This window comes from Motacilla alba, chromosome 8 (genome assembly GCF_015832195.1).
Source record: "Motacilla alba alba isolate MOTALB_02 chromosome 8, Motacilla_alba_V1.0_pri, whole genome shotgun sequence".
In the NCBI taxonomy this organism is placed as follows: Eukaryota; Metazoa; Chordata; class Aves; order Passeriformes; family Motacillidae; genus Motacilla; species Motacilla alba.
Genome location: NC_052023.1, coordinates 7337888 through 7364046, shown reverse-complemented (window position 1 = coordinate 7364046; position 26159 = coordinate 7337888). Strand labels below are relative to the sequence as shown.

The 26159-nt window shown below is 42.3% G+C and overlaps 1 protein-coding gene across 1 annotated transcript in view; it reads right to left on the bottom strand.

Moving 5' to 3' along the window:
- BEND5 (BEN domain containing 5) overlaps positions 1-26159 on the bottom strand; it is an 883422-nt gene that overhangs the window by 141389 nt on the left and 715874 nt on the right. Inside the window, exon 9 of the mRNA XM_038144486.1 lies at positions 5766-5877. Coding sequence (XP_038000414.1) covers positions 5766-5877 — 112 coding nt within the window. The remainder of the gene's footprint in view (positions 1-5765; positions 5878-26159) is intronic.

Genomic DNA, 26159 nt, shown 5'->3' with positions numbered 1-26159 from the left:
TCTAAGATTGACACACTTTACAGGACTGACAAAAATAAAATTTATATCACTCTCCAAGCAAAGCACACACATCTTGGAGACCAGCTGCATTTTACTAAATGTGGAGCTGTCTGGTGAAGAATGTGGCACTGCCCAAGGCAGAGAGGATGTGAGGCCACTAAAGCAATGCTGCCATTGGGGATAGTTGCCACCTGCACAGTATCAGCTCCAGGGTCCTAAGTCTATATCTTGTGACTTAGTTTTCCATAAAAACAGAATGCCTCTCTCAAAATATGGCAGAGATAAGAGAAAAAAAGAAAAATTCTGATTTGTTTCACGGCAAAAGTTGAGGATAATGGGGAAAGTGGGGGGTTGGATGTGCTGCATGTGGAGCAGTCCCACAACACCACGGCTCCTGCACAGTCACAGCTCCTCTCCTTGACAGTACACTCCAAACGGAGCTACTGGAGGCCTAGAAAAGATGTGGGCTGAACAACAGCATTAGCAGTGGGTGGCTTAAACGGTGTCTGAAAGACTGCAGCACGAAGATGGGTACTGATGGAGGGACTTCATCAAGCACCAACACCCAAACTGCATCTTGGAAAGAGCTGGGAAGTGGCCTGGATGGTAAGAACACCTGCTGAACCTTCTGCCAGCAATGCAAACACAGAACCAGAATGGCAGAAACAGGAAATGGAGAGGAAGTCTGTGACCCCAGCAGGGGGGAAGAGACTGGGCTCCTTGGCAGTGAGGAAACCTAGAGAAACCACCTGGCTGGGCTAGACAGGCAGGTCTGGTCACAGAGGAGGGTGACAACGTTGTTCCCTTCATCTGGGAGCTCACCTGCTTCACACAGCACTCAGCCTTCACCCTCACCTTTTTTCAGTTATCAGGGCCTATCAGCCACAAGCTGGAGCTCAGAGATCAGGCCTTTCTCCCCAAAACAAGCTCTCTCTGCTGTCTTCCTGCAGCAGTGAGGTGCAGGATATTCTGAGGATATTCAGCCCTAGGAGGACACCCATCAGCCTCTAAAGAAGGGCCTGGGGAGAGATGATAACACAGAGGACTGCATGCTCAATAACTCTGGAAGAAAGCAAATATATTCTCTTTCTGAAAAGGAACACAATCATCTGCTGAAGAATCCAGTTCCATTGACTTTCCAGGCTAATTCTCCTGTACTGCTTGCCCACTCAAACCTACCTGAATCAAAAGCTGGGCCTCCTCAGAGACAGGAAGATTGGAAAATAATGATTTTGTTCAAATCTGAGCCTGCACGCAGGATCTTAAAAAAAATCCTCAAAAACATAAAAGGTGTCACTCACCCTTAAATAGCAACCTTCCCCATGCCTACAGTATTGTGTTTACTCATCCTGTCTTATTACTAATGCTGCTGTCAGCAGATACCCCCAAAGCCCACAGACTCCTTCCCTCCCTCTTTTCTGTCCACAGCAATAGCAGACTGCCATCCTCTACCAGCTAATTCATCAGCCCTTGTGGCAGATGTCTGTGTGGTGGATCTAAAGGTTCCAGCCCAGCAGATGACTCAGACTTCAGCATGCTGGGGCTTTCATTTTGCATTGAAAACTTTCACCCAGAATAGTATTAAAAGTATGCAAGGGCTGCAACATCAAGCACTCCAAAGTCAGGAATGGATAAAGAAAAGTCATTTTTGCAGAAATAATTTAAATTTTAGTATATGCGTGCATGATAAAGGAGATGCTAATGAGGAGCACATCCCAGGTAAGTGGTTTTTTTGTTTGTTTGTTTTGGACAGATCTCTGGCTCACTCAGGGCACAAGGTGAACAGCATCTAGCAAAGGAATAATTTACTTGTATGACTCCAGCTTCATTTCAACAGGAGGCGGAGAACAGGCAGAACAGAAGAAACACAGAAGAAAGAACATAAAGTCCAGTGTTGCAGTGAGAGTGCCTGGAAGCCCTGAATCCCACATCTGCATTTTCACTTGGGAGGAGCAAATTACTTGAAACAGATTCATCCCAAATGGTCAGTCACAGCCTATTCCTTGTCTCCTAGGTCCTAGGAGAAGCAAATGACAGAAACAGTCAATCCCAATCTTCCTTTCAGAAGCAAGGGTTAAATACAAGACAGTGAAGGTATCAGTCTTTGCTGAATGACATGAAACAAATCTGATTCCAGGCACCTTAAACCATCTATCACAAATGAGTAGGTGTGATCATAACTGTTTCCTGTCCACACGAGGATGAAACACTCTCACAGGGGTCCCCCCCAAAAATAATCCACACTTCTGCAATGCTCCCAGGGTATAGCAATGAGCAGAGCAAAAGAGCCTACGAGGAGATTAACAGATCTGTCTTCAGAGCAGGATCTGCACAGGGCACAGTAAACACAGGACAAGGCTGCACAAAGAACACTGAAGGTAAAACACTGAGTAGCTGCTTATTATGTGGGAGTTTTCCTTTGGAGAACTTGGTGAGACAGAGGTCTAGAAAGGAGAATAACATGAGCCCCTGGGAGAAAAGGTCATATCATAATGCTCATATCAAGGGGGCTAGGCTGACACTGAGCACAGGACCTGAGTGCACTCACCAAATCTGTTTTTAAAGGGTGCTGGAATGGCTCACATGAACATGCTTTAACAAACTGCAGACAAGCTGAGTTGGTTTAAAGAATGCATTAATGTTCTGAGATAATTCTGCTACCTGCTCCAGCACAGACAGGGAAACCATCAGCAGGTATCATCTGGTGGAAAGACATTGCTGGCTTGTCCATGGGCAGGTAAAGGTGCTTGGGAACTGAAATATCCCCAGCCAGCAGCACATGATCTAGAGAAGACTATCACTTCAGTCTCATCTGCAAGACTGATACCACTAGAAACAGCTGAGAATATCCCCTCACTCCCTGTAGGTCAGCATAATGACACTGATCATGAGAGTTACTGTGTCAAAATCAGTGGCATGGAGATCAAAAGCTTCCTATTGTTCTCTCATTTCTCGACCCATCCATTCCCTCCTAAGGGCAATGTGGTCCTTACGGAATCTGAAACACTTAAAAAATAAAATCAAATAAGCACACGGTGTAAAACCCAGAAGAACAGTGAACCACAAGTGCTTTGGATTATTTTTATACAGTAACTACAGCAAACACTCAGCCTTGGAACACTCAGTGCTGGAATCACTGTAGCTGTGGCATTGTGCGTGTGCCTCATACCCACTTCACTTATTTCTGTGTCACTCATCCTCCCTGCTCCAGAATGAACTTCTTTTCAAAGGAAAAGAGCTTATCTCCCATACTGCAGAGCAGAGGAAAAATCCTCCTATGCAGCAATATTTAAAACATGGTTTTATGGTCTTATGGCAGCTAATTTTCCTTAAGTGATTTAAGGGAATGAATACATCTAAAAGTCCTGCACTGAGCTGTTCTGCAATGGCAACATGAAGCCAAACTTCCTCTTGCCTTAAACAATCCAGTCTTCTGTGGACAGCCCTTCACAGCAGATCTTGTCTGCAATGGGAGGGATGAAGGTTGGTTTTTTTATTACATAATTTCTCAGGGAATTGGGTTTTGCATTTCATTTCATTTTCCCCAGTGTGGGAAGACTTTAGATGAGGAGAGGGTGGCAGGACAGATGTGTTCAAATGCAAAATGCCTGATGTGACACAGTTTGACACCAACTCTCCTGCAGCGGGTCACCTGTGCATGCAGCCAGCCATCTATCATGTGTTAGTCATCTGAAAGTAACATTCTACCCCTGAAAGCACCTAAAATTTTTTGCTGCCTGAAGGGATTCAAAGCAGGATTTATTCTGGCACTCTGTCATGACTTAAGAGCAGTCACTGCTAAAGCAGGATGGTGGATGGACAGTCCCATGGCACCTGGCTTGTCTCTCCTTTTTGTCCCAGCACTTTGGATATGGTCTTTTCATACCAATATTACTGGGATCAGAGGGACTAAGAATCTGGTATTTCCTGAAAATAACAGTAATCCCATATACTGCATTGCATTGCTGAGCATCCCTGAAACTGCCAGAAAAGCTGGTGTTGACAAGGCCAGACAAAAAGGTTTTTTTTCACTAAGAAATGAAAGGTTTTAATTCACTAAGAAACAGAATTCTGAAGAGCAACCTGAACTTTGCTGGTACTATAATAAAAAAAAATTCTAAAAAAGTACTTTTAAAAAAAATTAAATAAACTTGAAAATTAAATGTTTAAAAGTCTCCCTTTTCTTTCCCTCTGAAAGAAATTACCTGGAATTGATTCATCTCAGGTTGATCACTGGGGAGAGTGGGAGATAGAAAGATGGAGGAAAAGAAAAAACTTCCATTTCAGATCAACTCTCACCAAACAGTTCTTTGATTTTTCATTTTAGCCACCAAAGCAAATGAATTCATTCTTCACACATAGGACAGCTGGAAGCTATCAGAATTTTCAAAGATTCCTTAGAATGGGATGAAGCTGAAAAGAACTTCCCCCAACCTCCAAGAATAGCTTTACTTTGCTGACAGTGACTTCTAACAGTACCAGAATTTGTTGCCTTACTGGCTACAAGCACTTCCCCACACCCAACTTTCTTGTAATGTTTAAAGACCTCTTCATTCTTGGGAAAAAACCTCTGCTTAAAGCAATCTGCATGATCACTCCATCGACTAGAAGGAAAATTGTCTTGCTTTTTGGGGTAGAAAACAGAGGAAAGACCAGGCTGGCTGCAAAGCTCCTTTCTGTGCCTTTCCATTATTATCATCATCACTTTAATAGAGCTTAGGAGCCTTGGCCAGAGGCACAATGCACAGTGCAAGGTGCTGCAGAAACAGAATAGAAAGACAAATTCTGTGCCAAACAATTAGTGGTCCAAGAACATATTTTTCATGCAATTGGATTCCAGTCCATATGTAACGATCTTATCTATTAACCTATCTTCCTTGTACCTAAAAACTCCTCTGTACAGGTATTACAGGAAGATAAAAAGTCTAATTAAGATGTATTGGGAAAACCAGGAGTTAAATTAAGGGAGGTCTTATCCTATACATGATGTAGCTGGGGGTAAGAATCCTCTTTCTTTATTAGCAAGGCAAGCCAGGTCCTTTTTCACAGAAACAAAAAGGAAAGAAAGAAAAAAACAAAAGGAAAAATTAGCAAAACTTCAGGGACTTAAAGATTCAAATTCCCTCTCCATTGTGAGAAGCAAAAAGAAAAGACAAATACCAGGAATCCTGTAATGAAAAAAATAATAATCTATAAAATCTCCTCTTATTTTTTGGTAGTGATTTTTTTCCTACCCATCTCCATTTTTTTCTAGCAGTATTTCTTAGGTGCCACGTTCAATAATCCTTGTGCGCTTTGATGTCAAACATTCAATAGCTGTCTGCCTCCCTCCCACTCCTCCATATTCTCCTCAATCCATCTCCTCTGATTAGCTAAGATTTCACCTTCAAGAACACCTCTGCTTCTCTGAGTGAGCATGAGTGTGTGTGTGTGTTTATGTAATATTTGCAAATATTCTCCCCCTCCTGCCCTGCACACCACACAGCCACCACAGCCAGAGCCCCGGATTAAGCATTGCTGCCGTTCCCTAATTCAATTTGGGAGCCTGCTGTTTTGAATCCAGCTCAGAGTACGAGAGCAGCTCAGCTGAATTCAGGCCCTGCTTTCAGAATTATTTCACAGTTAATCTGAGCTGAACTTCATTCCACACGCTTTCTCCACTTCTGGTGTTCCCTGTGGCAAAAGCACAACTGTTCCCTGCTCTCCTGCGGTGGGGGGTGGGTCCCTCAGCACAAAGGGGGCTCAGCAGCTCTGTCCCCACTCACCGGGTTGTTGTACATGTCGATGATGAGCTCCTTCACTCCGTGCAGGGTGGGGTGAGCCCACGGAGAGGGATTTGCCCAGTGCCGGTTCAGATCAAACCCCATCAGGGAGCACCTGCACACACACACAAAACACAAAGGATTTAGTACGGCTGCAGCCTCTCCTCGGATCAGCTGCAGAATTAGGGTTATAGCCTGTGGCTGAAGTAGTTAAACGTTGTTCTCATGGGGGAAACAAAGCAAACGCTCCCCTGAGGAAAGCCTGCAGCAATGGCACCTTTCAGAAATAACGTGAGCAGCAGAATATCAACTGGAACAGCTCTGGCCATTCAGCCTTCTTCCCCTCCACAGCCCGTGCTCACAGTATCCTTTGCCTTTCCCCAGCTTGGCAGGCTGGCATTGGAACAGCCTTTCCTGACCTTGGAGGTTTCCTTCTCTTTGGAGCTCTGGCTGAGGGTCTGCAGCTGTTGGAGTGATTCACGCACTGCACCACCAAACTGGACCTTCAGCTTGTCCTCAGTCAGGCTCTGACTCAGCAGGGCTCTTCAGAGCATTGTAATCAATGGCCATTAGGTTTGTGCTTAAGGGATTTAAAGCATGAATGTCATTGTTCCACTAACCCAGGGCCTGTCTCTTCCCCTCCTGCAATTGCCTACACAAAAGTTAGCCAACCAAACCAACAAGGTAAAATGCTTATTGGCCATCAAATCCTGTAGGTGTTGGAGCATGGATGCCACCTTGGCTTCTCCTTCCTGCCCTGACTCAGATCCCTCCCAGGACACTGTCCTCACTTGGGTTTTGCTGCTCACAGCCCCACAGAGTAGCATCCAAATTCTTTGTGAGGCCTCACTGAAACTCAGGAGGCTGTTGACAGAGTGAGCACTAAAACTGAAAATTTGAAATATGAAAATGAAATTAGAAAGCTGGAAGTGGCAAAAGTAGGAGAAGAGGGAAATCAGGTTACACTGCCTGCTGCAAAGATCACCTAGAAAACCTTTGGCTACTGATACATGCAGGAAGAGAACTGTGTCATCTCAAGCTAAGCTTGGGATGAGTTGGGTAAATTCTTGCTCAGGAATTCTGTGGAAGATCATACAAATAATAGAAGCCCAGGTAGAGATGCAACTTCTTCTATAGTTAAAACAAACAAACAAAAAATCAACCTGACTGCTAAGCCTTAAAGCTTCTTGAGAAAAGAAGAGCTTTCATTGATCCCATGTCTATTACAAGAATGTCTGTTCAGCCTTAATCTTTTAAACACACCTATGCAAACAAGAGATTCACTCCAGCACTGCTATCCTTTGACAAAAAAAAAAAAAAAAAAAAAAAAAACCAAACTAAGATTCTGAAGACCCAAAACATAGGTTTAATTGGCAAAGAGAAAGGAAAATAAAATTCAGAGAGGTGAAATGCTGAAAAAAGTGAGGGGATGAAACCAGAGGATGAAATTCATTTCCAAACCTGATGAATAAATATTTTCCTATGAACCAAAGGATACAAAGTTAATGTGACATTCTTTTGTAAAAATTCCTATGGGTATCTAAGCAAGCAGGAGCTGCTTTGCTCCTTGGGCTGACTCAACCCACCCATCAGCTCTCTGGGAGCTCAAACACCCAACTGCAGCTCTGCAGCTCCATCTCTGCTGCCGTGGGTGGCTTGCTGGGCTGCAGAAGCCACCTCCTTGTCATGGTAGCCACTTCTCTGCTTGTATAGAAACAAGATGGATTTCTTTTTCCGTGACATTTTAAACAACTACAATTCCACAGACAACTCAGAGAGTTGCTGCCATCCCACTCTACAGCGTATTGTGTCAGATTTCTCTCTCTCTCTTGTTTTTGTCTGCATGTAAACTCTCTGCACTCAGCTCTACTAAATCCTATCTTCTTTTGAACTCATAGACATTAATAAAAACCAGAAGTACTTCCAGAGACGTAGGTGGAATTACACCAGGATAAAACTGGCAGAGGAGCAGAATGAGAGGAATGAGCTTTTCATTTAATAAAAGCAGAAACTGCCACGAGTTTTACTGTATTTTGGCACAGTTCCCAAGAAAACAATATTCTTACTGTAGAAAAACTTCCTAAAGAGCTCAGAATCTGAACCTATATTCGTATAGTTAATGTGTCACATTTACATTTTCTTTTAATAATATTTGACACAAGAGAAAATGAGCATACTGTCAATATTAAATTTGGGGGTTGGGACTTTTTAGATAACTTTATCTAAGTCATCCCCATAGAGAAAAGAGGTAAGCAATACCTAATTTTTATAAGATCCTATGCAAGGCATTGCAATTTGCAGTATTTGGATGTGTCAGGAATGTCTGGTAAGAGATGAATCTCGAAGTTCATTTAAAACAACAAGAACAGTTGAAAATAGAGGTCTTTACTTGAAAAGACTTTATAAACAGAAGGAAGCAATGCTTAGCAAACAAGTTATTCATTTGGGAAGCTCCTCTGAGCTCTGTTTAATAGGAAACCAAATTAATTTCCAAATATCATTTAGCCAGTCTTTGATGTGGTATATCACATATTTATCAATGTAACAACAATTAATTAACTTTCTGATGTAGGCATCACTATTTCTTTCCAGTCTGGAAACAGTGTAATATTTTCTCTCCCGCTTCCAGTTTTCAAGTCTTTTTTCTTTCCTTTTTGCCTAAAGACAAATTTGTATCTACCACACTCTCTCTTTATTCATCTGCTGCAAACTTGGGGCCTCTCTAAGGAAACATCAAGTTGTGTTCCTTGGTACTTCAGATTTGATTATTGACTCTATTACATGTAGAACTGTCTCCCAAAGCTCACGTAGATCAGGACACGACCAAAACATACGGCGAGAGTCTCCCACGTGCCCATTACAGATCCTGCATTCATTTTATTATCTTGCTCCCAGCTGATGTGATCTCCCTCATGGCTAATGCCTCCAATGCAAGAGCTTGAACAGGAAAACTTAAAAATTGCATCTTGCACTGCTTTTTAATTCATCCTCCCAGTCTTAAACCAGCTAATTTCTGACACACTTCGCTGCTGGTTCCACTGCTTAACTGTTTGCCTGCTGCTTCAAACGCTGGGTAGGTAAAGTAAAAATACAGATATGCTCTGGAAAGAGCAGCTCCATGGTGGGAAACAAGTGTGTCCTAAAATAATACATTATCTCAGTATCTGAAACCAGCTCTTTTACTCAGAGTGCAAGTATTGTCATTTGCTTCACTGCAGTTCCTCACATGGCTGTAAGTGTTCCCCTAGTTTAGAAAGTGCCTCCAAATCTGCCCTATACAGATTAGCTTCATTTTGTGTTGTAAATAAACTACTGTGTTCTGTATAAAATTACCAAGAGGGGGGAAAAACCCCTAAATTATATCAAAGGACTGTTTAAGGATGATCTTAGAAGGAGGACACAGAAGACAAAAAAATAAGGAAATATTACAGACTCCAAGAGGTACAAGAGAAGACAAAACCAGCTTCAGAATTAGAGAGGGTTGGAGCAAGGGCACTGGAGGATATCCCATTCCGTGAGCATTAATGACCAAGCCCATGAATGCTCTTATGAACGTGGCAGGTCACAATGCCACAGAGCCTGATGAGAAGGAGGTGCTGGCACAGACTCTGCCAGGTTAGGAAAAGCATAGTCAGAACAGATAGGTACAAGCAAAGTAGCAACCTGCAGCTATTACCTGATTTTGGTCTTCATTTCTACTGTAAAAACCTAGATTTTGGTCACATAGTCACTGAAGCCACAAAAAATGACATGTATGTAATTTAAAGCATTTAAGCTGATAACCATTGTTTGAATTTTGGATTATGCTTGCTATAGTTTGCTAGATATACAGACCACATGCTGTGCTTCTGCTTTGTGACTGAATGTTCATTTAAATCAGGTTCTGTGAATATTCCTGTTGAATTAGAATTTGTGTTGCACCAATGTTTTCCAGCCTTTTTCTAAAATTTCTGTTTTCTGTGAGTAGATAAATTTATTACAGTGTTTATAAATTTACATAAACACAGTGCAAATTCAGTCAAAGCAAATGAGTTTCAAAATTGCACTGGAAACTGAAACATTTTGCAGTATTCATCCCTCCCTACTTGGGAGGCAGCCAGATCTGAAGAGGTTACCAGCTCAACTCAGTAAAACCAAAGATATTCAGACCAGCACCCAGCTTGCTGGGCAGTTCTCAGGACAAAAGCCCTTTGCCTCTGGGACTGAACTCATCCCTACTTTTAAGGGTTTCTTATGCAGCTGCTTTAGTGACAACATCCTGAGGAAGGATTTAATACCAAGGCCATGCTGGGTTTATTTTTCAGGGCTTCTTCCTATTTTTTTCAGGAAGAAGAAAGACTCTCCCTGGAATCTCCGGGTTATAGAAACCTCCAGGAGCTCTGCCTTCCTTTACCTTCAGTTCTCCCTGCCCTGCTTGTTTTTTCCTGCCATGTGAGTCTAAATCTCTTCCTAACAGACCCATTTCCACAAGGTGAGATATGGAGAATAATGGAGGAAAGGAGGTAAAGAAATCCTTTTTCACACCATGTGATTTATTACAAAGAGAACTCTGCACCCTTCCCTCCAGCTTTGTGAGGCTGCATTGGTTCATTGGATCAGCACCAGGTGAATCTCCAGATAATCTCCACACACAAAGCCAGGGAGCTCCAACCCACGCATGGCACCACCAGCAGGGTTAGCATTTGAGGTTGGAAAGGCACTGGGGAAGGGGGAGCACTGTTTTCCCCCCTGTCACTGCAGTGAGAGGGCAGACAGAGGGTAGCTGGTCCCTCTGGCTGCTGTCCCTCGAGGGCAGAGGCAGCAGGCACTGCCATGGGGCTGCAGCAGGGATGGCACGGAGCAGGAGCAGGTGTGCGGCAGCAGGGAGCAGAGACAAGGGCAGCACGCAGAAGATTTGCTTCTTTGCACAAATATCACTTCAAAACTGCTATATTCACGGCGTTTTACAAATCAACTCCACACCTGCCAGCCAAGCCAGGTCTTCATTAGTGTGTGTTTCACCGTCTGGGTGCTCGGGGTTTGCGATTTTTGCATTTGCCTATGATTCATTAAGAAGGACTCATTCAAGCCCACATATTCTAAAGCAATTAGGTAGCAAGACATCCTAACGCTCCAGCTACAGAGACCCCCTGCTCTGAAAACTCTCTCCTCCTCCCCAGCTTTCTGCATTTTTAATTTAGAGCTCTGGAAGCCTTCACAAAGGCTATTTAACAGAAGCACTGCAGTGTGCTCCAGGCTGAGAGCAGCATTAGCTCGCAGAGACCACACGGTGGAGTAGATGTTTGCAGAATGAGCTCTGCCGGGTGTACTGACATAATTTTAAATGGTACATGACGGTTAAAGATGTGTTTCTCCATTTTCTGTGTAAACAATGTTAAATAAGAATAAACACAAAGGGATATTTTCTCCTTCTGATGAATACATGCATTTCTCGGGGCTGGTAATAGGTGTCACAGGCACACACACCAAGGAAGACACGCATCCCCTCCTGACATGGGCACGCTCTGATCTTCAGGATATGTCTCAATCCTTGTATTAACTCTCCTTACACACCACAGGTAATGCCAGAAGGATTCCTGGGCACAAAGCAGCATGCTGGAAATAAAACCCATCCTACAGAAAGAAGAATTCCACCCTGTGAGCGTGCCTGGTGTGTCAGAGGATGAGATCCCCTCCCTAGTGCAGCTCACCCCTGCAGCTGTCACAGGACCTTGTCTATTTTCACATCTGCATTGTGCCCAGCCCAATTTTCAGTGGGACAGGGTTTCCAGCACTTTCCTTGGGATGCAAGCCCAGCTTAGCAAAGCTCTCCCCTAGGAAGAGCCTCCCCCCGTGTGTGGATCTCTCCAAATGACCCTGCAGGAGCCAGTCCCATCTGTCCTGCCCTGGGAAGGCTTTCTCAGGCTGCTGCTCCCAGCTGGATCTGAGTCACTGCCACACCAATCTTGGGCTCTCAGGTGTTTTAAACAAGTTGCTGGCAACACCTACAGTGCTTCCATTTTAAAGCCTGATTCATTGTTTGGCCTTTTCAAAAGCAAACACATCGCTGACTTAATGACACAGGAGACAGGTTTTTTTCCGACTTTTGGATCCCAAAATATTTCTACTGTAGGCACAGGGCCTTCAGAACTCTCACACATGTAGCTCATAATGCAGTATTACATAAACTTTCCTTTCTGATGTTGTTCAAAATCCACCTGCTCATGGATTACAAGCTACAAACCACCGAGAAAGAGAATTTTAATATGTGATTAATTTACTGGACTCCCATCCTGTCAACAAGTCAAACTCCTCTAGACCCTTCTGCCCTATCTACTTGACACTTCCCCACAATGTCCTAACAAATGTTTCCCTTCAGTTAAGCAACCCTTCTTTAAAACATTTGTATTTTTTGTTGGTCTGTCTGTATTCCTGGAGGGGCAGGTTGGGTGGAAATAAGTGCTTCATCATCACAGTGGTTGACAAAAAACAGCTGATACACACATTTCTGGAGACATGGCTGCTCTTGAATTGTGCTTTTGTTCCCACTTCTGGCCTTTCTCAGGCTGTGCAAATAGACACACAATACATCTCACAATTATTAGGGAATACTCCAGGTGTTGTAGGATGGTATTCCTCCATATTACAACACATCTCCTGTACTGCCTGGCATGCAAATCTGGAATTCCACTCACTTTTAGGAAAGAGGAAAGATACATCCTGTTCCCTTCAGACCAGCATGATAGAAACACCCCCAGAAGACGGTTCAGCTCCTACTACCAGACCCATGACACACAGAGAGCTGCACTCAAAGGAGCCAAACTTAATGTCACAACGCTGAGCTCTTAAAAGTTGGGACATTGCACAGGTCCACAGAGCCATCCTTCAGCCCTGTGCTTGTCACTGTTGTGACACAACCTTTGTCTGCAGGAGCACAGGGTGCTTTTCCACAGCTCTCACTTTATTCTGTCGCAGGATCCTCACTGGTCATTAATGAGTAGATTATTCAATATTTTGGCTTTTCCTTATTGTTCAGTATGCAACCCCAGCCTGCTGCTTACTGCATGCTACTCAAAGGCTGCTCCAAGGACAGAGCTATTCAGTTCTTCATGGCTTTTCTAAAGTGCCCAGCACTGCAGGAGACAACTGCTTTATAAGCACTGATGGACTAATTTTCCCAACAGCACTGGTACAAGAGGGGACTACATTGTTCCCAATTCATAAAAGAGCAATTGGGACAGAAATTGGCTTACATAAGAGACAGCCACTAATTTGAACCATTCTATCTGAGAGGCCAAGGACAGGACTTTTTTAGGACAACTTGGGTTTACACAGCATGTTACATGTCCAGCACCTAACTGATTTGAGCTGAAGCTGACTGTACTCCAGGCTTCTCCAAATCTGACAAAAAATGGCACTGTGAGTGGACAGAATATTAGGAACATCTGACTTTGTCAGAGATTTCTAGAAAATGGTAAAGTTACTGGATCACGAATGGGTTTTGGGTGGGTTTCAGTTATACCTTAATTCAGTCATTTTTCTTGGCTTTATATCCGGATACTGCTGCATTCAGCTGTGTCTGAGAACCTGCTGTAACATGTGGTGGTTGGGGTTAGCACTGTACCTGATATTTCTTTTACTCTCCTAGAATAGAATTAAAGGATTACTTTGCTACATTACAGGCTACCAGACTACTTCCACCCAGGACATCCTCATAGGCCATGCCAGAACTCAGCCAGAAATCATCCATCTCCATCATCACAAAGGCCTTTTCCTCTCGGATATCCTGGAGGAAGGCTTTGAGCTGATCCCAAACTGCCAAGAAGGTGTGTGCTGGCCCACAGGGAAGCAGCACAGGACTGGCAAACTGCTGGCTGAACCCTAACGAGCAAAGTTTAACTCCCCAGCACCAGGGCAAGGCTGCTGGCTCCCTTTTATAATGTTTGCTAACAGGCTCTGACACACTTAGGTACTTCTCACTTCCATACATAGCCGGAATATTAATTATATTCCTGCATAATCTTGCTGCATCTACGGATTGTTGAACTTGAAAGCAAATTTTTGCATTTATAAGGAGGCATTTATTTTGGGTTGGTGGGAGGGAAGGCCCTTTTACTTTCCCTGCACTCCCATACACATGGTTTGCAAGCAGCCTTCTCCTGCTGTGTTGGCTAGCAGGTATCAATGTCATCAGAAGTTAGAGCCAGGGACATGTCCAGTAGCCAAACACTCTCTTTACCACAACTAATTGAAAGCTTTAGAGTTGTATGCAAGCCCTGAACAAAATCCCAGTTGTCACAATACAGGAGAGGGACAAGTGGTTGACTTAGAGCATCACCATGGGACTGTCCTGTCACTGCCTCTTATCTATGCTAGGTCAAAACTGCAATGCCTCAGTTCTTCACTTGTAAAAATAATTATAAACCCTCCACGGTGTTTGAAGAGGAAATACATGAAGGATTGTAAGGTATTTTAGTGCTCCAGTGATGGGGATATGTAGGTGAGGGTCCATAGTGACCCAGGGTCCCCAGGCAGGTGCAAAGGAGAGTCCTTTATTCCAAAAACCAGGCCTTTTAAAGCCTTGTTATCAGCTCCACAGTGTTAAATCATAACAAACATAATTCAACCAACCTCCACACACCAGGATGTGAACAGACAATGGTCACATAACTTGTTTTTCTACCCCTAATTCAGCTGAGTCCCTTCCCCACAGTCCTTTCCTGCTTAGCTGAAGTACCAGGCCTGAGCCAGGGTTTTCCAAGGCCTTCCCTTTAAGGTTTTTATGCAACAGGGATATATTAGGTCCTACAGATGGAGCTTAAGTGATCTATGGAATCAAAGAAAGGTTTTCTGCATTTTGTTGAGGTTCATTTCCAACAAGATTGCATAAGTTAGTACTTAACAAATGATCCTGCAACGCCTATAAGAGCATATAAGATAAGCATAAGATATCCCAATCCAGTTTTTGAGAAACATTCTCTAAGGGTTTGGATGGAGAAAAGGGATTGTGTAGGGTTGTGCTGTTGTATCAGTGAACATTCCCTTCTGTTTCTTCTACCCCTTAACACCTGTAACTAAAGATATTTTCCTCTCCAATCTGTATTTATTCTCACTTTAAATTTCAAGGTTATCTGGCCCACTGGGTCTGTTGCATATGGCTGTCTAATTAAAGAGAGAAGATTAACCTTATTGTATTAGATTATTTTAACACCTGCCAGGTGACTACTCTGCTTTAGCAAAGGCACAATGTGGCCAAATCAGTGAACAGAACTCCAAACCGACAACCAAAAAATCTAAACCCAAACAAAAAACCACACAAAAACCTCCTGATTATTTCATTTTTGGAAAGTCCCCCAGAAACAGAATGTTGCAAATGTTCTTCCCAGAATCACTACCACGATAAACTAACATTTCATAGCAGAAATAGTACCCGTGTTATGTTTGTCACATAACATTTCAGAAGATGGCAAAGAAGCTGTAAAGTCCTGCTCTGTCTCTGATTGCAATCAATAAAAAGCCCAGATGCTTTAGAAGGGAGTTAAATCAGGCTTAGATTTTTCCCAATCACTTGTTAATTTAAAGGGCACAGTTTTACCACCTGAGCTTCTCTGTGTGGTGCAGCCTCAGCCCAAACAACACAGGGAATGAGGAACTATTTGACAACATGGTGGTCTCTGGTCCATTTCCAATTCCTACCTCAAATCACTTAGGCTTTAAATTTTCCACAGTCCCAGCAGCTGGGCACATTGTACACCCCAGAAAGGAAGATACCTGGCAAAGAGACATTTCTCATGATACTCCATGACACCTCCTTTTCCTAACTCAAAGCCACAAGCAAGGATATTTGGTGCCATGCCATGGGACATGGGTCACTTGTCTGATTTGGATGCTTGTTGGATGCAGAGGAATAGGAATGTAAAGCACTCAAAGTGTGGCTTCTATCAATCACTGCAACTCACCAGCAGAATGTGATTTGATACCAAGCCAAGCTGAAACTACACATTTTGGTTCCAGAGCACTGAAACATCTTATTGCAATGAATAATGGTGCAGTGATAGATTAGTTTGAGAATCCTGACGAGAATGTTAAAGCTGAAAAGTTTAAACCTTAAGGGAGTCGGAGTTTTTGGTTTTGGGTTCTTTTTGTTGTTTTTTTTTCTGGTTATGCCTCAAAAATAGGTGCAAATGGGTGTAAAATTGTCAGAAAAATTTATTATTATACCCTTTTCTGAGATGCGTAAAAGAATGCAACACTTACTAAAGGCATGTCACTGTTCAAGAAATGAGGTGAGGATGAAACATTAGGGAAAACAAAATCATCTGGTGATTGTTATACAGAAAGACCAGGAAAGAGTTCAGGTGGAAGCTGATCATGGAGGGATTTGGGTTGGGAGAGATATTAAAGACCACTGAGTTCCAGCCCCATGCCAGGGGCAGGGATGCCTTTCACTAAACCAGGTTCCTCAAAGCTCCATCCAGCCTGGCCTTGAACGCTTTTGGGGATGGGACATCCACAGCTTTTAATCACCATTGAAAAGATTATATAATGAAGTCAATATTAAATGGGCAACAGAGAACTCAAATAAGGGGAAAACCCTCCCACATTATGACTTTTTATCCATGGAGATTTTCAAATCTTGCCCATAAAAAGCCCTAAGTAACCAACACAATGCTGAAGCTAGTCCTGCTTTGACAATGGGCTGAAGACCTCCAGAGGGCTACACTAAACACTTTTTCTTTATAAATCTGTGAAAGTCTTGGGCACAGGGAAAGTTTCACTTGCTGCTCATACCTCAGTGGACACCAGAGAACCCTGCTGTGGGACAGGTGACTTCACAGGCTCACAGAATTACTTTTTTTTTTTTTTCTTTCTGCATATTTGCAGCCTCACACAGTTCAGCACCCTTGAGATAAAATCCTGTAGCAAAAATGTACAATGAATGGGAACATATATGAATGGGAAGCAGAGGAGCAAACAAATTTCAATTTCAAGCTTTCATGGCTTAGCATAAACAAACATGAAACAATTCATCCTCAGAATATAGGGGTGGGAGGGGGATACTGACAGTGTCCTCAAGACACACAGGGAGACTGAGAATGAGGGAGCCTGGAGCGAAGAGAACATTTCAAAAACTCTTTAAAGCCTTGGGAAAGTTTGAAGCAAAGATGAAACTTTCTTGATTCATTCAGTGGGTCTGCAAAAACAATTCTCTTCATCCACTGCCAGCCCCCAGACTGTCAAAAATAAGCCAGCTCTGTCAAATGTTGTTTTCTTCTTAACAAAAAATGAGCTTTTAAAATCTCCGTCAAAATTTGGAATGGGTGAGCAGATTCTGAAAAAATAAGAACAGTCTAATAACTTTCTAGAGAGATGCAGAAATAGCTTCTAAAGAACTCACACTGAGCTAATTCTCTTTATGAGCCTGCAAAGTCTATTTAAATTTTATATTTTCCCCTCTTTTATTTTTTCATAAATTCATCCTCTGCCTGCATCCAAGCTGATACAGGACTAAAACTCAAAACCCTCATCGGGGATGGTGCCCCATTTCTACACCTTTTAGCAACAGGGAGTGCAGAGATCTGGTAGTGAATATGAAGTGATTAGGGAGATGGTTTGCTTCTGTTACAGGTTCTTGTAAGCATTCATTTGAGCTGTAAATGGACAAAGGAAGAAAGTTCATCTTCCCAGCGGATCTATCCTTATCTTTTTGTATCCCACACCATACAAACATCATACAACAATGATTAACTGTGCAGGTTCTGGCTGTTTTAGCACTTGCACAATGTCATCCTCCTGACAGGGCTCCGAAATCAATCCCTCCAGTCATATTCCCCCTTGAAAAGTACTTCAGTGTTTGGCAGGCAAGAAAGGAAACTGTTCAGCAGAACTGTTACCTGCTTTGTTCAAGGCAGGACTAAACCTGAGTGCTATGGCTTCCACTCTGCACACAATTTGTTCTTTGATTTTGGTAGCCAGTGCTCCCACCTTAGAGTTGTTCAGAAATTGGTTCTTGCTGCCTTCTGACAGAAAAATGCAAGGCCCTGTGTTTGTAAGTCTCTCAAAATGTGGTTATTGAAAGCAAGCAGGTAAAAGAGCAATTCCCTACCTTCGGAATCAAACTATTCCTCTACACTGGCTTGACCTAAATGTCTGCCAAGAAAGTTGTGGTATCTCTATCCAAAACTTACACGGCAGAACTAATAAAATAAACCAAAAATGGGTCACTCTGTCCATGCATGGGCTTGAAAAAGAATGCAGAGGTAAACAAATTTGAGGATGACAAAATTTAAATGGTTCACCTGCAGTCAAAGCCCATGGAAAGAGTAGTTTCATGGCCAGAAAGAGATGGAAATTACTTTCTCCACTTTAAAAGAGAATTTATTGAAGCCTTGAAGACAAGAACAGAAGCAAAGAAAACAAAAGAAAACAAAACAAAACAGGCCAGAAGAGCTCTGAAAATCCAATCTCTCCCATCAGCCTCTGGAAAATGGATAACCTATGCGTGGTATGATTGAATTTCTCTGTTTCATCACCCTAGTGGAAGCATCTTGTATGAAACTCTGGTTTATGAATTGAGTTTTGAGAGGGACCTGGGAGAGCAGGAGTTATACCAATCTAATCAGGATGTGACAAACACATGCATCAAAATGTTGCATTGTCAAGATCCAGAAGCCACTTAATTCCAGAAAGATTTTAAAGATGAGAAAGCAGCTTTGGCAACAGGATTAGAAATGATGAGAAGGCAGATGAAAATCCAGACAGAGGAAGATAACACAATTTTTTTTCCAAAACATCCTTTCAAAAATTAGGCCATGTCCCTACATGGATTCTTATTAACTTCTTTTGCAAACCTATGTTTTATTCAAATGAAGGACACAGTTGCTTTCTTCCATTTATTATACCTTCTTCCTAAACATATGTTAATGATGGAATGAAAGATACATGACCTGAGATAAATAACACCATAAAATCCTATAAACCCTACAGGTTAAAACACCACAAAACATTCTGAGCAAAATATCCAACAAAGCAGATTAAATACAAGAATAACATGCAAATGTCATTGCCACAGAGCAGAGAAATGTGCTAATGCCAGTGCCACAGGACAGGAAGCAAGATTCATGAGATTGATTTGTGACAGCTCCTAAGTAAAAAGAGGGGACAAAAATAGCCCGTGATTATCAATAACATGAGATCAAATCAGAAAGCATGTGCATTAAGAGAGATGGCATCAAATCCTTCCTTCAAAAGAAAAAGAACACCACAATCACTTTGTATTTGCCTGGTCTCAGCTTGCATTTCCTATCTAACTACTGAAGATAGTTTCACAGGATAAGTACAGATTAGCAAAATATTCAAGGTGATTGAATGGATTAGCATTATTGTTTAGCACAATGCAAAGTGATAGGCAAATCCACAGAAAAGAAAGATCTGCTATCTGGACAGCCACTTGAAATTATGCAGCTCACAGGTTGAATTCTTACATTTCTTGTAACATCATCAAGTGTCACAGTGGATGCCTGAAAACATTTCCAACTGAAGAGTGAGATTTAAAGCTGGGGATCTCGAGCAACAGGTGGAACAAGAATTCCTAAGTAAACTGCTATCTTGTTTGTCACACAAATAGAAAATCCATATGCTTAGTGCCAGAGGCAAAAAGAACATGTTCTAGCAAACGACACAAAAAAACCCAAACCCTGAAGAAACATTTGTCTGTAGGAAAGGGGTGGGAAAGAAAAAAAGAGATTAAATGCATCTAAAAAAGTCCAAATTACCTTTGGAGGAATTAACTGTGTACTAAATCCCAGCCAGGTAGAAAGCACAAATGCCTGCCATCCCCACTACCCTGGCCATTGTAATCATGTCCAGCAGCTTGGGCTGCCCATTTTCCCCACCCTTGTAGAGATACCCACTGTAGCCAACAGATGTACTGATGTGCTATGCTCCCCTCAGGCCCCAAGGATGCAATACCTGATCAAACAGACAGACTGTTTCACACTGTGACAGGGATATTTAGGTTTTTTCTAGGTATCTAACGTTAATAGAGGTCAAACTGTGAACAAATCCACTTAACCTGTGACTAGGGATGGAGATTTCGCATTCAGACATTGCAATTCTGCACAGTTTTCCTCGTTTCCAGAACCAGAGACCTTGTACCTCAAGAGCTGAACCAAATCCCCTAAAATCAGACATCTCTGGTCTGCTTTTCAGGGAGTTTCTTGGAGCATTTCACAAGCATTAATGGAATGTCCTCCAATGGTTCAGTTAGGCAAGTGCACAGAATTAGTTTCACTTTGCAACTAAGACCAAGGAGCAGAGGGGGATTGAGTGAATCAGCCAAGATCATTCTGCATTCGTCTGACAGAGTCAGAAATAGAAATCAGGATTCCACAAAAAGTAAATAAAACCTCCCTCCTTGGAATACGCAGAAAAATATTTGGTTAATTTTGACTGCATGCATCCTTGCTGGGTTACAGCCAGGAAAGGAAACATCATTGTTCTGAGCAAGGTCACTCCCACAGCAAGTCCAGGCAGACCTTCAGCCATCAATTGTGTGTGCAAACTCCATGTCTCCTCACAAGAAATAAATATAAATATTAATATTTAAGATCCAAGATACTTGTATAAGGATTTCAGATATCTTAATAAGCCTTATTAATCGGAAAAGAGCCCAATTCCAAATTTACCCCTGTTTCCTCACAGGTAATCATGGAGGAAGAGCTAAACAGTAAATGGCACTGGCCAAGAAGACACAGATTGCCAGGTTAGCAAAATTACCTTCAGATATGAAAAACCAACTTGCCCTAGGCTGGGACAGGCAAGTTTAGCCAAACTAAGGAAAAAAAAATTAGTGTTGATTCTCTTGAATTGATACACTCTCTGCAGTGTAGCAAAAGAGCTTAACTGGTCTGTGTGGGGAGGTGAATAAGTAAACCCAGAGAGCCCTGCTTGCCCAAAGCACAGCAGACACCTCTCCACCCCACAGAATGCAATACTCAAGCTGAACTGAAAAACTTACAAACACATTATTTGGGCTAAAAAGTCTGCTTTTTTACTTCTCCTGACAGTTTTGACAAGATGACTATCAGACAGAGATTCAGAAGATGCAAAGCAGAAAAAAGGCCAGTTAACAACTCTTTTCTCCTTCAGAAAAATCTGAAACTGTTTTCCAGTAATGAACAATACACAAGCATATCACTGAAAACTGAAAGGTGACTTACCTGAAGTTATCAGCAAAAAACCTGGGACAATTCTCAAAAAAAAAAAAAAAATCCTCTCTCTCCAAATTTGTGTTCATACCTCTTCTGACTCCCTCCCAACCCCTGAATTATAAGTCAGGGCTTTAATTTACCAACACAGGCCCTTTCTGCATTGGCACTAAACATTCTCTGCAGTCATTGCTGTGGCCACAGTGCTCAGCAGAGGAGGATCATTAACCTTTGAGACAAAGTCTGACATCACAAAAGCCTCTTTAGCCCTGTTTGCCTCTTTCTCCACTGTGCCACGCTGCCTGATCTCATGTGTGAGGGGATAACAAAAGTTGAGAAACTTTTAAATGTAAGAGGTTAGAAGGAGTTCTGCATAGAGCAATAGAGAGAGAGCCCTGGCCAAAATGCAAGTGTCTACATGACACTTGTAGCCACAAATGGCAGCAGAAGAGTTGGATTTACATCACAATAGAACAGGGGGCAAGGGGGAAGATATAAAAGAGCAGCAGATCAGTAACCAATGTAAGAATATTGGTTTAGTCCTCTGTAGCAGCTCCCATGTTCTTGAACACTTCACTGCTAATCAGACTAACCATTCATGTATGGATACTGAGGCAGAATTACATCCTAGATACTACATCCAGTATGGTTACACTTTCTTAGAAGAATAAATTTAAAAAAAAAAATTCCACAGCCGCAGGAGGGCTGATCCACAGTCAGTATAAATTGGTACAAGTGTTGACAATTGTTCCCATGGATATCAGTAAAGGTACAGCAGCTGGAGAGCAGATCTCCTGACTCTTGTTAAACAGCTTAAGAGAGGCAGGATAAATCTGACTCTAACCCCAGCCCCAAGTTAACAGGGTTACAGAAATCTGTTCAAATGGCAGCTTATCCCACTGACCATGGATGCACAAATCACTTTCTGGGAATGCCCCACTGACCACAGCCAGCTCTACCAGTCCAGAACAGATGACTAACTTTTAGATGGCCAAGACTAAACAAAACTAATCCAACTCGCTCATTCAAAAATGCATTTAAAATGTAGGTGGTGCTATACCTACTAAGCAAAATCCAGAATCTATAGGGCAAGGTCTGACAACAAGAAGACAACAATCCCCTAATCAGGTACACAAAATTCTTTCAGGCTTTCCAAAATACTAAAACCCCAAGGGAAATTTTGTCCTCAACTGATTTCAAGACAAGTTTTACAACCCAACAAGGTGCATAGTTTTTTCCACTGAGTTTTTACGAATGGAGCATGCAAACCTTTGAAATTCTCTCATGGCTCATTTGTAGGCATCTCACTGTATCCCAGTGAGAGTGGATGAGAGGGATAATTGAAAATGGGACACATGGGCATCAAAACAAGCAAAATGACCCCCTCCTTTCTCTTTTTCCTTTTCTTCTGGTTCACGCTTCTAAATGAAATCCCAGGCTGCCTTCCAACTGCTACTCAGAGCTGTCACAGAGGAGGAACACGTAGAGAGCACTAAACCACTGACCTATTTCCATCCTTGGAGCTGCTGTGTCTAAACTCTTCGTTCTGAATTCTGCACACACACATGCACATGTGCACAGCAATTTCCCTGTATACTCCCACGAGGAACTATTTCCAACGTCTAACCTCAGCTCCTAGAGGAGCTCTCTGCTGCTTCCTGAACAGCTGTTAACCCCATGGCCTCAGTGCCCTCCATAATTAGGTTAACTTTTGGGAGTCTACCCTTTGGGGAAGACAATAGAAGCTTTGGCTCACTGACCCATCTTTTCTGTTCTCCATTGCATACTGCTCTATATCTGAGATTTTTGTATACAAGGATCCTTTCATCTCTTTTAAAAATTCAAGCATGCAAAGCACCGCTGCAGAGTGAATAAATCTAAAAGAGCACATGAATGTGTGCAATTCAGGCACACTGAAAATGAAACCAGGTGGCTTGTGCCTTCCTGCAGCACCTAAATCACTGAAATAGCAAAAGGTGTCAGAACCTGAGGGTTCTCAAATCCTCCCTCCCTCTTTTAAAGTTAAATAAAAAATAAAAGAGCTTTGTTGCCCTATATGACTTCTGTGCTACTTATGTCACTTCCTAGGAAGAAGCAGCCACTGTCTTACTGATCTTGGCTGAACATCAAAGATGCAGAAAAGTTAATTGGATGAAATGAGGCTTCCAAAGAAAAACTTTGTGTGAAAAGCTCTTCAACCAAAGATTTACATGCAATCCAAGGAGCCACAATATGGAGTGGCAGCAGCATTATTAATGTTGTAGAGGAATGCATAATGCTTGGGAGAAAATTTTCCTTTGCTCTTTTTCCTCCAAAATGTTTCATTCTTTTCCTTTTCCCTTGCCCCACCATCAATTTAAAGGTGTATAAAATAAGAAATGTAAAGAAAGCTAATGAAAGTAATATGGAACATTAAACCAAAGATTATTTTTTAATATGGCCACATTATTGGCCCCTGAAAAAGGATAAAGTAAATGTTGTTCCATTTTTATTTCTTGTTATAACAGTACTCTGACAAAAGGGAGTATAATTATTGCACCTGAAGCTTTGTATCATTCTTCCCATAAGTTTTCTATTTCTACTTAATATGGGTTTGTACTGAAGGAAGCCCTGGTCAGCAGAGTGCCAGGTACTGCACAATACAATTACCTTTTGGGGAGTAGAGCACACTCCTGGAGGAGATTTTTGGACAGTTATGCAGAACTGGACCAGAAAACTAGACTTCAAGTGGCCCAGAAAATTGTGATGAGCTTCAGAATATCCACATACTATGAAAAGTCAGGGGAGACCCTCTTTTTATCTAAGCTGACTTTTTAAAACAAAGGAACATTTGATACTAAGAAACTTCTACAGTCACCCTGATGAGGGAGGAAAAAGTTTGGTCTCCACCAGCAGTCCTCATGAAGTGACACTCTGCTGTTTACACTGGCAGCTTGTTTCCCCATTTGAAACATTTATTTTCCTATATGAAAGCCAATTATTTTTGCCATATCCTCCTCTGCTAAAGTTGTCATCACCTGCCTTGCCCCTCAGACTGAACGTGGACACGGTGGTGGTGTCGGCTTGCTGCATTAAACAAAATTATCCCTTTTATCTTGTTCTAAAAGGTACGTTTTCCAGACCTCAGGCAGATCTTTGCATCTCTTTCTCACATCCCAATTTTAAACCTGCTTTCCAGTTTAGGTTTATTGTCTAGGTGGGAGCCCAGGGTTAGCCCAGTGGCCCAAACAAGCTGTTTCAGTATCTGAGCGTAGTTCTCAATGTTCAGGAGGGTGTCCCATAAATAAAAGGTATCTAATGTTCACTCCACTCTGCATTTCCACATCAAATGGTGGCATACACAGGAGTGGCACATCAGCCAGGGACAAGAAACCAGTACACAATCACCCCAACACAGACTAATGAACAAGGAGAGAGAGAAGGCCCCTCTCCTCCTCAGCCACACTCAGAGCAGATTTCAGCTCCTCCACTCTGGCTCTGCTCGTGCCCAGAGTATCAAAGGTGTTCTGCTCCTCACAGTCATTCCCAAAACTCTCTTGAGCTCTGTCCCCTCTCAAGCCAAGGATTGCCACAGAAGTTCTCACTAATGGCAATGCTGGCGTGTGGGTGACAGACACCACGCCCTGTCTCCCAGTCATAGGGTACCAAACTCTTAATTTCTTGTTAGCAGATTCTGTCCCATGAAAAGTTGGTGGAATAAAGGGGAATGAGGCACAAGTTACCTTTAAAAATATGTCCCAGAGCAGCTGCAGTCCAGGCACTCAAATTAAAGCAAGTGTCATTGCTTGAAAGGTAATTGAAATGCCAAAATCAGTATGAGAATTTGTGCTAAGTCCTCTCTCAGGACTACACCAAGGCTCGTGATTCAATTAGGTATTACAGCACTAAAGCCAGACCTTCACTCCTAATCTCTGGGCAGAGGATTCTGTATTTTAGAGATAAAAAAAAAAGCAAATGACAGCACTTTCTTCCACCTGTTCAGGTCTATATCGAAAAGGCCTGTTCTGCAGCTTTTTTAGGAGATTAGAAGACTGTGACTCCCACACACTGGAGTTACAGAGGTGTGTCATAAGGCAAATGCCCATTTCATTAAACCACCTCTGAAGTTTTTTTCTTTCTTATTTTAATTCAGGATAAAGCAAACTCTAAAACAACTCAGGTTGTTGATCTTTTAGGAAAACTAGAAAGAGTCTCCAGTGCAGCCCTAAAACATGCAGCTGCTACATTCTTGTTATTTACAGATCTAAGAATTTCTTGCAGAGACACCCTGGATCTTACTTGCTGTAGCATCAACTGTGTCCAGAAGTACAACCTCATGTAGAACTACATCCATGTCCTGAAGAAGAATTACAGAGCTAGTTACAGAAACCTGACTTTACCAGAAAGCTGAATTTTTTGATTCTTTTAATTGATAATCTGCATAAAAGTCCTATTTAGCAAACAGTGTTTTAAACAAAGGGTACCATCTTAAACTATATATGCCAAATATTTCTGTCTTTTTATTTTTTCAACAAACAGCTCTAGAAACCCACGTTCCCATGATGTTCTTGGGAGACTTGTAACAGTCTCAAGAGAAAATAGGAAAAAATAAAAAGAGAGAGATAGTACAGCAAGGCATAATTGTATCCTGCAGCTGAATACACTTCTCAAAATTCCATTCTCTATATTCTGTATGTCCTGAGATGCCCCATCCTGCTCCAAACCAGATCCTCAGCTAACAGGACAGAGGCAGCTGCTCTGGTCCCAGCACTGGTGCATTTATGCCTGCAGGCAACAACCCCTTGGGAAATTCTACTTGCAGCTGGTTTACACCCACTCATCCTCTTAGGCTCACTCATGCAAGGGAACAAAATCCAGCGACAGGGGCTGTGGGAGATGAGAAATGCCAAACAGGCCACCAATACAAGTGCATCTGAATGGAAACAAGCTGTAAGGCTGCAATCAGAAGAGGAGTCATCCATCTAAAAATTCACTTGCCCCTCTATTTCATCTACAAGATGAATAACTGTAGAGCCTTTCCATGGCACCAGTGAGGTGCCACATTCTAAATTCCAAAGCCAAATTCAAAACTATTTCACTCTCTGATTTGAGAGGTGCCATAAAGGACCTGGAATATTAAAAGCTACTGAACAATTTTCATCTGGACTCCAGAAGCCTTTGAGATGTCTCAAGCACAGCAACCTCAACTTCAGCACCTGCGGACTACAAA